Raw genomic sequence first — 12,864 nt, forward strand, 5'->3', positions numbered from 1 at the left:
CTGACAGTTCTACTGAAGACTCGTCTACAGACAGCTCAGATTCCGATGACGAAAACTTTTATGCGAACAAGAAGAATTTTTACAAAGCCAACCAGTATGACTTTCTCGAAGATAAAAGCAAGAAAGTCCGAGAGTTTAAGGAAGGTGGCCACTCGATCAAGTTTGATACTTTTTCAGGATACTCAGATGCTTCGAAGGCTTTGTCTTTTATACATTAGTTTGACATCGCTTTCGCGGGAGGACGCTATTCAGAGCACTCCAAGATTCGGAGAGCTACCTCTTACTTTAAGGGGAATGCTCGTACTTGGTGGTCCACACTTTTTTTAAACAAGACTGCACCAGTTAAATGGTTGAAATTTAAAAAGCTTTTTATTTCTTCTCGGTTGACACAAGAATATGAATGAGATATACGAGCTGCTTGGAACCATCTTCGGATGACCAAGAAAGATACAATCAATGCTTATTGTGAAAGATTCTGGAGCTCTTTTCTACCCGCCTCTTCATTAAAGAAGATCTCGTTTAGAGGACAGATTGAGCGGTTCACCTTGGGTCTACCTATAGAGATCCGAGATCACTGATTGGACCAGAAGTCAGCTTCTATTCAGGAGTTGATGAGTCATGCGAAGTGGGGCTTTGCCTTGCCATTCACTCTGTCAGTCTGACCTACCCCACAGATGAGGCCATGACACAACGAGCCGAACAGACTTCTAGGAATGAAAGTAGAAAGAAAAAGAGCAACTCAGAGAAAAAGGATGCATGACCCAAGCTTACTCCTGAGGAGAGAGCTCGCTTCATCAGAGAGGGGTTGGTGCAAATCTATTAGAAACCCTAATTTTTGAAAACGTGGAGGCGGATTTTTTTTTTTTTGGGTTATGAGCGACCCAAATCTTGCTTTTTCTCTACGCAATGAGAAACAGAGAGAGAATGCTTTTGCTTTCAAGTTTTGACTCTCTGTGTGAGAGAGAGAGAGCAGTTGCTTTTGATGTGAAGCTTTTGGGGCTCTGCTTTTGGCATCCCTTGTAAACATTTAAATAAGTGGTTTGGGCCTTCACTTCTCAGAGCATCTGGACGCAGAGTCTGAGAGTGAAGCCCGAGCCACTCTCTTGTACTTTGAACTGATTAATACAGAAAGAAATACCGAAAGGGGCGCCAGTCTTTGGGGCCAATATCTCTAGGCACGGAACTCCAGTGGAAATCTATTGTGATCTGTGAATTGTTTTGAAGTGGTTATTTGGTGCCGTTGCGATTGATTCTTGACTTGGAGTGTCCAAGTGTTTTACAACTATAGAATCCTAAACAGCTACCTGGAACTGTGTAGGATATGAGTAGGGGGGTGAGAGTAGTGAATGAGGGCTAAAACAACACCATGTGAGAGTTGATACAAAGTAGTGAATGAGGGCTAAAACAACACCATGTGAGAGTTGATACAAAGGTTGGTACAAGATGAACAGGGTGTACAATTCTCAAAAGAGTTAAGTCACAGGACATCCATCATCAGCCGTTGGCGGATCTCATCAATCTCCTCCATTGTCAGTAGTCTGACCGGGCCTCGTGCATGTGGAGGCGAAGTGATCTGAATCCTCTGATGCAGCTTCTGTTGATGCTGTGTAGTCCTTCGGGGTTGTGGGCGTCTGTATCTCCCTAGCTCGGTTGCTCGATCCATCAACGTGCCTCTGGTGTGAGGAGAATGTGAGCTTTGCTGTGGTAGTTGCTCCTCCGGCTGCTCAGTGTCCACGCTAAAGAAGTCTGTGATCCGTCTCTGAGACTCGTGAGCCTCTCCTCTCATCAGGCTCTCTTTGTGTCTGCGCATCTCGAGCAAAAACACTGAACAGTCCCAGACATCTGTGGTTCTCATACCCCATGACTCTAGAGAGTGGTCCAAAGCCCTCTTTGAACAGGCAGTGAAAGCGGTCTCGTATCTGATAGTAAACTTGGCAGTGGCATGTGTAGTGCAACTCTGTCTCAGGCTCCATGTGACATAGGGGACATGGCCTGGCCTCTGTCGATACTCCGCTGTGTCTACCTGTCTCGACCCGAAGCTGGTGTGAAGATGTGCGTATCTGGCCAGTAGCACATCGCATCTCATGAGATAAGTGTGTCCATGTGTCCGAGCCTCGTCACAAAACCATCCTCATTAAGCTCGAGAAGATGCTCTCTATAGAAAGCCATCTTTGTTAGGGAATAAAGGCCTAAGTGCCTTGTACTTATTAACTTATAAGTTAAAAGACTTATAAGTGAGGGGGCCCAAGTGTGAATGGCCCCCTAGTCACTTACTCATATACTCAAAGGTCAAGCCCAAATGACTTGCGTGGCTTTTCCCAAAAATTCTACGAGCTCTCTCTCTCTCTCTCACGTTTTCTCTGCGTGAGCTTCTTCTGCGCCACTCTCCTCTTCTCCTTCACCCTCATTGCATAGAATAGCAAGTGGGCTCTCTCTCCTGCTCCCCCACACGTGGTATCAGAGCTTTAGGGTTTCCAAGAGAGCCATTCTTGCAACACAGATCAGAATTCTGTTCTTGCTCGCTGCGGAAAGGATATTCAACCGTTTTCGATCAACTCTGTCGCGAAGGGATCCTCTCACCGTGTAGAATCGACCTCCGGTGACAGTTTCCCCAAAATTAGGGTTTCAAAAACTGGCGAACAGCAACCTATTTCTGTTGAAATTGACCAATTTCGGGGTCAATTTGATGCAATTTCATTAGGGCAAGTCTCACAGGTCAATCTTACAGGTGTTTCCACCAACGAGGTTCTGAAAATTCAGCAAAACAGGTGTTTACAGGTCTGATTTTTGCCCTAAAACAGGGAATTTCAGCAAGAAAATGATGTATACACCTTGTGGAAACCTTTGGTAAGGGTTTGGCAGTGAATGTACGCCGTTTTGGGGTGATTTCGCGTGAAATTTGCTCGCTGTTTTTCTGTAACAGCAAGCTGTTTTTTGCCCGATTGCGCACATTTGGGCGTGTTTAGGTCGGCAAAATAGGGTTTCAGTGTTTGCAATCACTCAGAATGGCTTCTAGCAGTGAAAGTGGCAATTTGTTGCACATTCGCAAGCTTGAAGGTGCCCATAACTTTTCTATATGGAAGAAGCAATGTTATAATGTGATGTTGCAGAAGAAACATGCAAAACCTATTAAGTTACAGGGTGTGAAACCGGTTGATATGGAGGTTGAAGAATGGGAAGAAGTGGACGAGTTGGCTCGCTCCACGATTATGCTTTCGGTGTCTGACAATTTACTCTTCAATGTAGAGAATGAACAGACAGCATGGGGCATGTGGAAGCGTTTAGACGAGTTGTATGCACAGCAGAGTGCTGCCAGTAAAGTGTATTGGCTTAAGAAGCTTATGGATCTCCGTATGAAGGAGGGCACGCACATGTCAGTGCACCTCAATGAATTCAATTCTATTTTCAGCCAACTGACAGAGCTGAAATTCACGATTGATGAGGAGTTCAAAGCTACTTTTCTGCTATGCACATTGCCCGAGAGTTGGGATGTATTCCGGACAGCTCTTAGTAACTCAAGTGCGTCACTTAAGTATGCAGATGTAGAGAGTTCTCTCTTGATGGAAGAGATGAACAGGAAGAACACCACAGGTGGGTCTTCTAATGCTTTGCACTTGAGAGGCAGGTCTCAACAGAGGGAGAAATCTGACAGTAAGGACAGGGCACGCAGCAAATCTCGTAGGAAAGATGTTGTGTGTCATCATTGTGGAAAGAAAGGGCATTATAAACGTGAATGCTATGAGTGGAAGAAAGAGAAGAACAAGGGTGCTAAAACTGATGCAAAGGACAAGGGAAATGCCAAGAAGAGCACTGTGTTGATTGAGGAAATCAATGTTGCTAGTAGTTGTGACAGTGACAGCAGCACTGATGTACTCAATGCCTCTTCTGTGGATGCACATACCCTTGCTATGGGTTCTGATGTGGACATGCATACTTGGATTCTCGATTCAGGTGCCTCCTTTCATGTAACACCTCATAGGGATTGGTTTACACAGTACTCAGGTGAGGTGCAGGGCACTGTTTATTTGGGAGACAACTATGCATGTGACATTGCAGGTATTGGCAGTGTCCAGTTTTTCTTTGATGATGGTATGACTTTTGTTTTGCACAAAGTGCGCCATGTGCCACAACTCAAGAAGAGTTTGATTAGTACAGGGCAGCTAGATGATGCAGGCTATCACACCACTTTTGGTGATAGCAATTGGAAAATTTGTAAAGGGGCCCGGATTGTAGCCAAGGGTTGTAAATCGGACACTTTGTATCCTTTGCATGTATCTAGTGTGCGTGACCATGTTGTCGCCGTAACCGAGCAGCCAAGTGTTTCTTTGTGGCATGGCCGGTTGGGACACATGAGTAAAAGAGGAATGGAAACTCTGTCTCGTTGTGGTTATTTGCCGTGTTTGAGGTATGCTGATTTTTCTCATTGTGAGCACTGTATTTATGGTAAGCACAGTCAAACACCGCACAAAAGGTCTCTTTCTTTGAAGTCTGACAGGTTAGACTTAGTGCATTCCGATGTATGTGAAATGCCACAGTTGTCCTTAGGGGGAAAGAAATATTTTGTCTCGTTTATCGATGATGCTACACGTAAGGTGTGGGTGTATCCAATACGTGCTAAAAGCGATGTTTTGGATACTTTCAAGAAGTTTCTTGCGTTTGTTGAGAATCAAACTGACAAGAAGCTTAGGTCTTTGCGCTCAGACAATGGGGGGGAGTATGTATCAAAAGCATTTATTGACTTTTGTGCTACTAAAGGTATTAAAAGAGAGCTCACGGCTCCTTTTAATCCCTCTCAGAATGGAGTTGCAGAGAGGTTGAACCGGACTATCCAAGAGAAAGTTCGGAGTATGCTGTCACATGCTGCATTACCTCATGGTTTTTGGGCAGAAGCTGTGCAAACAGCTATTCACTTGATTAATCGCTCACCTAGCAAGGCTTTGGGTGGAAAGGTGCCTGAGGAGGTGTGGTCTGGCAAGCCACCCTCATATGCACATTTAAGAGTGTTTGGTTGTGAGGCCTATGTTCACATCCGGAGTGAACTCCGCACCAAACTAGAACCAAAGTCTCATAAATGCATTTTCCTAGGATATGGTGAGGATGGTGAAATGGGGTATAGATTATGGGATCCCGCATTACGGAAAATCATACGCAGCAATGATGTCATCTTCAATGAGAATTGCATGCACAAACAGTCCACAAAGGTCGAGGAAGTGCGCCGGGTTGTTTTTCGTGAAGATGTTACATATGGACAGCCAAGAAGGCCCAATGTTCAGCAGCCTTTACATGCTGAAAATGGTGCTGAAAATCAGCCATTAGCTGTTGAAAATCAGCCCCAACAAGTTGCCATTGATGCACCACAGGTAGGGGAACAGGTTGATGCTCCTAGACCGCTCGTTGTTGCGATGCAACCGGCTGAACAGCCTGCTGTTTTTGATGATTTACAGGCTGAAAATCCACCTGTTATGGATCATTGGGTGCGTAGGTCTACTCGGGTGACAAGGCCCCTCGATAGATATGAACCGTCTTTGGACTATGTCATGCTTACTGATTGTGGTGAGCCGTCTTGCTATAAAGAGGCTATGCAACGGGAAGACAGTAAGAAATGGTTCAAAGCAATGGTTTCGGAAATGCAGTCTTTGGAGAAAAACCATACATGGGACTTGGTTGATTTGCCTAAAGGGCATAAGGCTCTGCCATGTAAATGGGTTTACAAGACCAAGGTCACATCTGATGCTTCTTCAAAGTACAAGGCACGTTTGGTTGCTAAAGGGTACAAGCAAAAGCATGGTGTTGACTTTGATGAGATTTTTTCTCATGTTGTAAAGCTTGCCACATTACGTCTTGTTTTAGGCCTGGTTGCTTCTGAAGATATGGAGTTAAAGCAAATGGATGTCAAAACAACGTTTTTTCATGGCGATTTGCTTGAGATTATCTATATGATGCAGCCAGAAGGTTTTGTGTTAAAGGGGCAAGAGAAGAAAGTATGTAGACTCTTGAAGAGCTTGTATGGTTTGAAACAGTCTCCCCGTGCATGGTATCACAAGTTTGATACATTCATGAGGTCTCAAGGATACAAAAGAAGTAATTCTGATCACTGTTTGTATATCAAAACGGCAAGTGCTGGATCTCTTCTATTGCTGATTTTGTATGTTGATGACATGCTTATTGCGGGTAACAATGTCACGGAGTTGGATGCATTACAGCAAAGCTTAAAGAATCGCTTTGACATGAAGGATCTTGGTGATGCTAATCATATTTTGGGCATGCGTATCTCTCGAGATAGACCCAACAGGCGTCTGTATCTATCTCAACGAGATTATGTTAATAAGGTGCTACATCGTTTTCATATGGATGGGGGAAAGGCACTTGGTACTCCGCTGCCTCCATATGTAAAACTGACTGCACATGACTGCCCAAACACAGATGATATGCGGGCTGAAATGGCCAAGATTCCTTATGCATCAGCCGTTGGCAGTTTGATGTATGCTATGGTTGCTACACGTCCGGACATTGCATTTGCGGTGGGAGTGGTAAGCAGGTACATGAGCAATCCTGGCAAAAAGCATTGGGAAGCAGTGAAGTGTATCTTGAGATACTTGAAAGGCACTAAAGACTTGTGCATTTGTTTTGGGAAGAGTGAGACATCTGTGCATGGCTTTACAGATGCAGATTTTGCTGGACATCCAGATTGCAGGAAGTCTACCTCTGGATATGTGTTTACATTCACAGGAGGTGCAGTTTCTTGGATTTCTAGACTGCAAAAATGTGTTGCTTTGTCTACCTCTGAGGCTGAGTATGTGGCTGCCACTGAGGCATGCAAAGAAGCTTTGTGGCTCATGCGTTTGGTAGAAGAGCTTGGCATTAAGTCACCGGTTCCTGTGCTACACTGTGATAGTCAGAGTGCTATTATGCTTGCAAGGAATCCTGTTTTTCATGCCAAGACAAAGCACATAGAGGTGAAGTATCATTTTATTAGGAGTGTGCTTGATGACAAGAGCATTACACTTGTCAAGGTGCACACAGATGACAATCCTGCAGATCTTTTGACCAAGAGTCTTCCAGCAGAGCGGTTTGCATATTGCCGACAGATGATGGGTGTTGGATGAGTAAGTGCATGATCAGCTGATGTATTATAGTTAGTTGATTCTTTGATCTCCCAAGGTACATTGCCTTTAGGTGGGAGGTTGTTAGGGAATAAAGGCCTAAGTGCCTTGTACTTATTAACTTATAAGTTAAAAGACTTATAAGTGAGGGGGCCCAAGTGTGAATGGCCCCCTAGTCACTTACTCATATACTCAAAGGTCAAGCCCAAATGACTTGCGTGGCTTTTCCCAAAAATTCTACGAGCTCTCTCTCTCTCTCTCACGTTTTCTTTGCGTGAGCTTCTTCTGCGCCACTCTCCTCTTCTCCTTCACCCTCATTGCATAGAATAGCAAGTGGGCTCTCTCTCCTGCTCCCCCACAATCTTCGTGCCCAGCTCCTGTGCCGGATGCATCAGGTCCTCCTGATATCTAGCTGAATCAGGTCCTGGTGGATGAGCATGGTGATCTCAGATTGTGTAAGAGTTAGAGATGAAATGAGTACTGAAAGTGGGGCAATTTGTCCATGCTGAACCCATGTACCTGAGATCATGATTCATCTCCTCATACGAGCATGCTGTATCTCCCTGCATAGCTAACTGCTGAGAGGACTCGAGTGCTAGGCGGGCATATCTATCTCTGGGGAGGTCCCATAAGCGTGTCTAAAGGAGACTGATGTGGTAAGCGCCTCAACCACTAGTGGGGGGGCAGCTAGCTCTGCTCGAATAATGTCACGTGGTACTGAAGCCTTGGCTCTAATAAGCTGCGAGATCATAGAGACGAGAGGCTTCTCCATGTGTCCCCATCCATCAATGTGACCTGACCTCCCATGATCGTCCAATGAAGGCCCCCATATATGAGAGAAATGAAATGTAATATTAACATCTTCAAAAGACCAAAATGACCTATGAGACTAAAAGGTTACATGTGGTGAATCTAATACCAGGTCTGGGTACAAAAAGTACAAAGAACTGAAAAGAAAATAGAGGGTAGGGGTGATTGTATGTCATTGCCCAGTTTACTATGAGATACGAGGTCGCTTCCATTGCTTGTTCAAAGAGGATTTTGGACCACTTTCTAGAGTCATGGGGTATGAGGACTAGAGATGTCTGGGATTGTTCTTGTTGGAGCTACGAAGACACAAAGAGAGCTTGTTGAGAGGAGAGGCTAGCCAGTCTAAGAGACGGATCACAGACTTCTTTTGTAGAGCGGATATTGTGCAGCCAGAGGTGCAACGACCATAACAAAGCTCATATCTCTCCTCACGCCAGAGGCACGCTGATTGACCGAGCGACTGAGCTCGGGAGATCCAGGCGCCCACGGCTGAGGAGGGCTACACAGCATTGGCGGAGACTACATCAGCGGATTTGGGTCACCTTGGCCCGATATGTGCGACGCCCGGTCAGACTACCGACCATGGAGGAGATTGATGAGATCCGCCAGTGACCACTGATGGACTTCCTGTGATCCTGATGAGGATTGTATATCGTGCTCACTCTTGTATGCCCTTGTACCACTTTTGTCTTAGCCTTTGTATCAGATATTGTATGAGCCCCCCCCCCCCCCCCCCCCAACTCTCCATATCTCTCCATCCATCAAAGCAACCTCTCCCCAACTCTCCATATCTCTCCATCCATCAGAGCAACCTCTCCTCTCCCCCCTTATCTGAACTCCGTATAGCAATGCAGACACACACACACACACACACACACACACACACACACACACACACACACAGAGAGAGAGAGAGAGAGAGAGAGAGAGAGAGAGAGAGAGAGAGAGAGAGAGAGATTGGCTCAAGCGGATGCAATGATCAGTTGCATCTATGCCCTTGATGCCAAAACCTAACTCTTAAACCGGTGACCTAACTCTTAAACCGGTGAAGAGACATTTGTAGCCTTTCTGCTGCGGGAAGTTGGAACTGCCCTTATTGTCCTGCCCTTTCATATTGATAGCCTTTTTTTAGAGGCTGTGTTCTTTTGCCAGAAAAAGCTGCATTTTGGAGCTGTTTCCCCATCACAATCCTCTTCTTTCCATAGTGCTTCCCTTCTGTCATCGTTTGGTGGCCAAGTCTTGTCCTCTATATTGAGCAGTGCTTGCAGTTTTTTCACATCTAGGCGGCTGCGTTTTCTGCAAACCTTTCGTCTTGCAGATTGAGGGGGATGTTGCGTTTTGATATGTTGCGGGTGGTTCTCCATGATCAAAAAGCTAGAGGCCAGCGACTACCAGGATTGGAACGTGCTTAGGGAGGTGTGTTTCGAGACTTGTGACCTTAACTTGATGGTGAATGACGAGATCGATTGGCCAAAGGCTGTAAAGGACCCTTAGGCTGTGGAGGAGAATCTTAGAGCATCAAGTTAAGTGGCTGAAATCAAATCTAGGATTGATGGTGGTTACTTATGAGCCTTTTGTTGGTTGCAATGTGCATTGTTTACTCCTCATGTACTGTTTGGGTGCTCAGGACATAGTCACCTGGAATGGGAACGGGAAGGTCCGAAATGGGACGGGAACGGGGAGGAGGAGGGGGGCCCGGAACGGGAACGGGGAACGGGAACGGGGCCCGAACGGTCGACTAGAGTAAGGCTTGAACTACCTCCGTTCAGTTTAGTCCCAAGTAAACTCCTAAACAGCTCAAAAATTGTCCCCAAACCTGCCCTTAAATTGCACCAAATATGTTTCCCAAACATTCCCAAATCTGCCCCCAAAAGCCTACTCTTTTTCCCCCAATTGTCTACTTTTGCCCGTTTCGTGCTGCGTTTCGCCGTTCCGCCTCATGTTCCCCCCGTTCTGGAACACCGTTCTGGCTACACCCCGTTTCGGAACGGCGTTCCGATCCTGACTCCGTTTCGGGAACGGGACTCGTCTGAAACACCGTTTCGGAATGTTTGGGCTGTGTTTCGCCCGTTCCGTGTTACACTGGATCAGGAACATAGGTAATTGTCCAAACATTTTGGTACATTGTGTTGAGGCTGTCTGCACTTCTGCCTGCTCAAGTTGCCTCAGTGGCTGGCATCTTTTACTGTCCCTTTTAGTCGTCTCATGCCCTTTCTATTTGCCTTGGCAATCTCAAATGTTCTGTTTCTTTATGGCTGGTATTAAGTTGAAGTATTGATATGAATAAGCTCTCTAGGGTGCTTTGGGCTGCTTGATTTGGTTCCAAAAGCAGAAAGGATTTGTATGGTTTAAAGTGGTTTTGTAGACGCTTTACAATTGCTACGACTTTAGTTGTGTGGAACTTATGATGGTTGATTGTGTATTTGTAGGGACTAGTGCAGACGATCTTTTCCCTCTATTTGATCGCTATGGAAAAGTTGTAGATGTTTTTATACCACGTGATAGGAGGTCAGCAGCCTAATTGATTGCTATGATTAGTAAATGTTTGCTCTTTGATAGTGAAACCTGATTGCTCATGTACATTCTTTAAGAACTGGAGATTCTCGGGGCTTTGCTTTTGTACGGTACAAGCATGCTGAGGAAGCTCAGAAAGCAATTGAGCGGCTTGATGGTGAGTGATTGTTGACTTGTGCAGTATGGCTTTGTTCACCAAGAATCTGAGTTTTTTTTCTGTGCACCCCAGGAAAAGTAGTGGATGGAAGAGAAATTATGGTGCAGTTCGCTAAGTATGGTCCAAACGCAGAGTCCATGTAAGTGATTGAAGCAAAACAATGAGCTGAATTAATTTCTTTATATGTCAATTTTGACTGTTTTGGAGTGAAATAGCAAATACATTAGACCCTAGGCTCATTTCACGAAGTATTGGTTCAATGCCATTTTGTGGACATGAGGGAAATCTTACATCGGGGTATGACAGTGCTCGTATTTTTCTTCAAGAAGCATTCTGCCTACAGTAACTATGCTGTATGCTACTTTGCAGTGATCGTGGAAGGATTTCATTCTCGGAGACTAAAAGTCCGAGGCGTTCCAGGTTGGAAACATCACATCTGCCTTGTGGATCTCTGTCTGCTATTCTGCCATTTAATGTAGCCGTATTTTAGGCACCGGGACGGCTACTATCGAAAAGGGGGCAGTCGCAGCCGCAGCCGCAGCCGCAGCCGGAGCCATAGCCCCAGCCGCAGCCCCAGTCGTCGTGGCCGTGGAGCATCATACCAAGGTAAACTGCATGACCATGGCCGCAGTTATCGCAGCCGTAGTCGAAGCCTCAGTCGCAGCAGGAGCCGTAGCCCTATGCGGAAGCGAAGTCGGAGCGGTAGCCAGGAGAGGCCTAGGCGTCGATCGTATGAGCGAAAGGAGTCTCCCGATGTGAAAAGGTGAAGGATTACCATTATATGATTCAATTTTCGCTGTAGGTTTTTTGGGACTTTTACTTGTATGCTTGCTCTCTGGTACCTAAAGCAGAATTTGAAGTGTGAGGATTTGTAAACAGGGATAGTGGCTCACCAAAAGGTCGGAGCCCCTCTTTAGCTCGAAGTCCATCTCCTGCCAAAGCAGGTACTGCCTCTCCTGTACACAAAGGTTCGTCTCGTGGAGGAAGGTCCCCATCTCCGGTTCAGCGAACCAGGAGGAGTCACAGCCGCTCACTAGAGCCACATTCTCGCAGCCGCTCTCCACACTCTGAGAACTGACTAAGTTGTTTTTGCTCCACTAGGTTGGCGGTTTCTTTCCTTCTTTAACTGGCAAATGTTTGCAGAAGTCTGCGTTGATAATTAGATCATTCACTTGTCAGCAGCCGGCGTGAAGGTTAGCCGTGGTGAACATTTTATTGGACTGGCGTAGCCTTCAGGATGATTATCAGAAAGCTTTACCAGAAGTTACATGTTTTTGCATGGTCAGTTTGCTGCCTGAGACATATCGTCGTTTTTGTGTATGCTAGATGAATATCTCTGATAACACGAATTGCTCTCATTTTCGTTACTTTTGGAATGTTTGTAGTCCTTGAGTTTGACTTTAAAGAGGCAATGTAGTTATAGACTGGGGTCGTGGATGTGCTGGTAGCCGTGGTGATTTTGGTGATGGCATGGTTCGTGTTCTTAAGCTGCTGTGCTCGTGATGTTGCTGAATGCGGAGAATAGTTTACGTTACTGGTTTTGATCTTGATGATGTTCCATCAACAACAAGGCCTTTTGCGGATCTCTTCGGGGGTGTTTCTTTAAGGTTCGTATCAAGGTTTACAGTAGTCTGTTTCTGTTTGTACGTCATTTTTTGCAGTTTGATAAAGGTGCACATAATCCACACAAGACTTCTGGCACTTTGATAAAGGTGCACAATCTACATAAGATTTTTGAGGAACTCGGCACTGTGTACTGTGGAGATTGAGAACAGGTATGCGTTAAGCTTTAAAAGCATTTGTTAGAGCAGCTATAGCAAGTTGACCATGTCACTTGGGTTACGGGATCTGCGACCAATCTTTTTAGCTTATGACTTTTTGACGACTTGCGTAAACATTATGAACTGTGCAGTATGGAGGCATTGATTCTTAGTTTGGTTTATGTAAAGTTGTCATACATTCTCTCAACATCTGAAGAGATTGGCACGTGGTCTGTTTTTTGTTGGCTGGGTACACCTTTAAGCAAGCACCATTGATTCTGAAAATGTTGTCCAGTGCTGTCATGGTCAAGGTTTATTTCTGTGGCAATTTTGTTGTTTAAACTAGTAGTGAGTCAATACAGTTGGACATTATTTTTGGATTAGGTGGGCGTTTTTTGTTTTTGCCCAGTACTTGTTATGTCCCCATCATAGGAGAGGGGACCTAGTCTATGACACCGCCAGGATGGGTGTTTAGTGTCCGGATAGATGAGTGTGAATCCGGCCAGTGTGGTGTTCTGAT

The 12,864-nt window shown here is 45.4% G+C and overlaps 1 protein-coding gene across 2 annotated transcripts in view; it reads left to right on the forward strand.

Moving 5' to 3' along the window:
• LOC147430470 (uncharacterized) overlaps positions 1–12,570 on the forward strand; it is a 42,381-nt gene extending 29,811 nt beyond the window's left edge. The window contains exons 2-10 of one of the 2 annotated variants that reach the window (XM_086493098.1): positions 10,343–10,421; positions 10,505–10,584; positions 10,657–10,723; positions 10,954–11,004; positions 11,075–11,347; positions 11,464–11,528; positions 11,686–11,735; positions 11,821–11,865; positions 11,970–12,570. In XM_086493098.1, the coding sequence (XP_086349224.1) occupies positions 10,343–10,421; positions 10,505–10,584; positions 10,657–10,723; positions 10,954–11,004; positions 11,075–11,347; positions 11,464–11,528; positions 11,686–11,735; positions 11,821–11,865; positions 11,970–12,032 (773 nt within the window). In that variant the 3' untranslated portion in view covers positions 12,033–12,570. Of the gene's footprint in view, positions 1–10,342; positions 10,422–10,504; positions 10,585–10,656; positions 10,724–10,953; positions 11,005–11,074; positions 11,348–11,463; positions 11,736–11,766; positions 11,866–11,969 lie in introns of those variants that run through there. The other variant, XM_086493097.1, reaches the window with a different exon arrangement.
• The last annotated feature ends 294 nt before the right edge of the window (positions 12,571–12,864 follow it).

Source organism: Adiantum capillus-veneris, chromosome 21 (genome assembly GCF_014529385.1).
Source record: "Adiantum capillus-veneris isolate H3 chromosome 21, ASM1452938v2, whole genome shotgun sequence".
NCBI classification, from domain to species: domain Eukaryota; kingdom Viridiplantae; phylum Streptophyta; class Polypodiopsida; order Polypodiales; family Pteridaceae; genus Adiantum; species Adiantum capillus-veneris.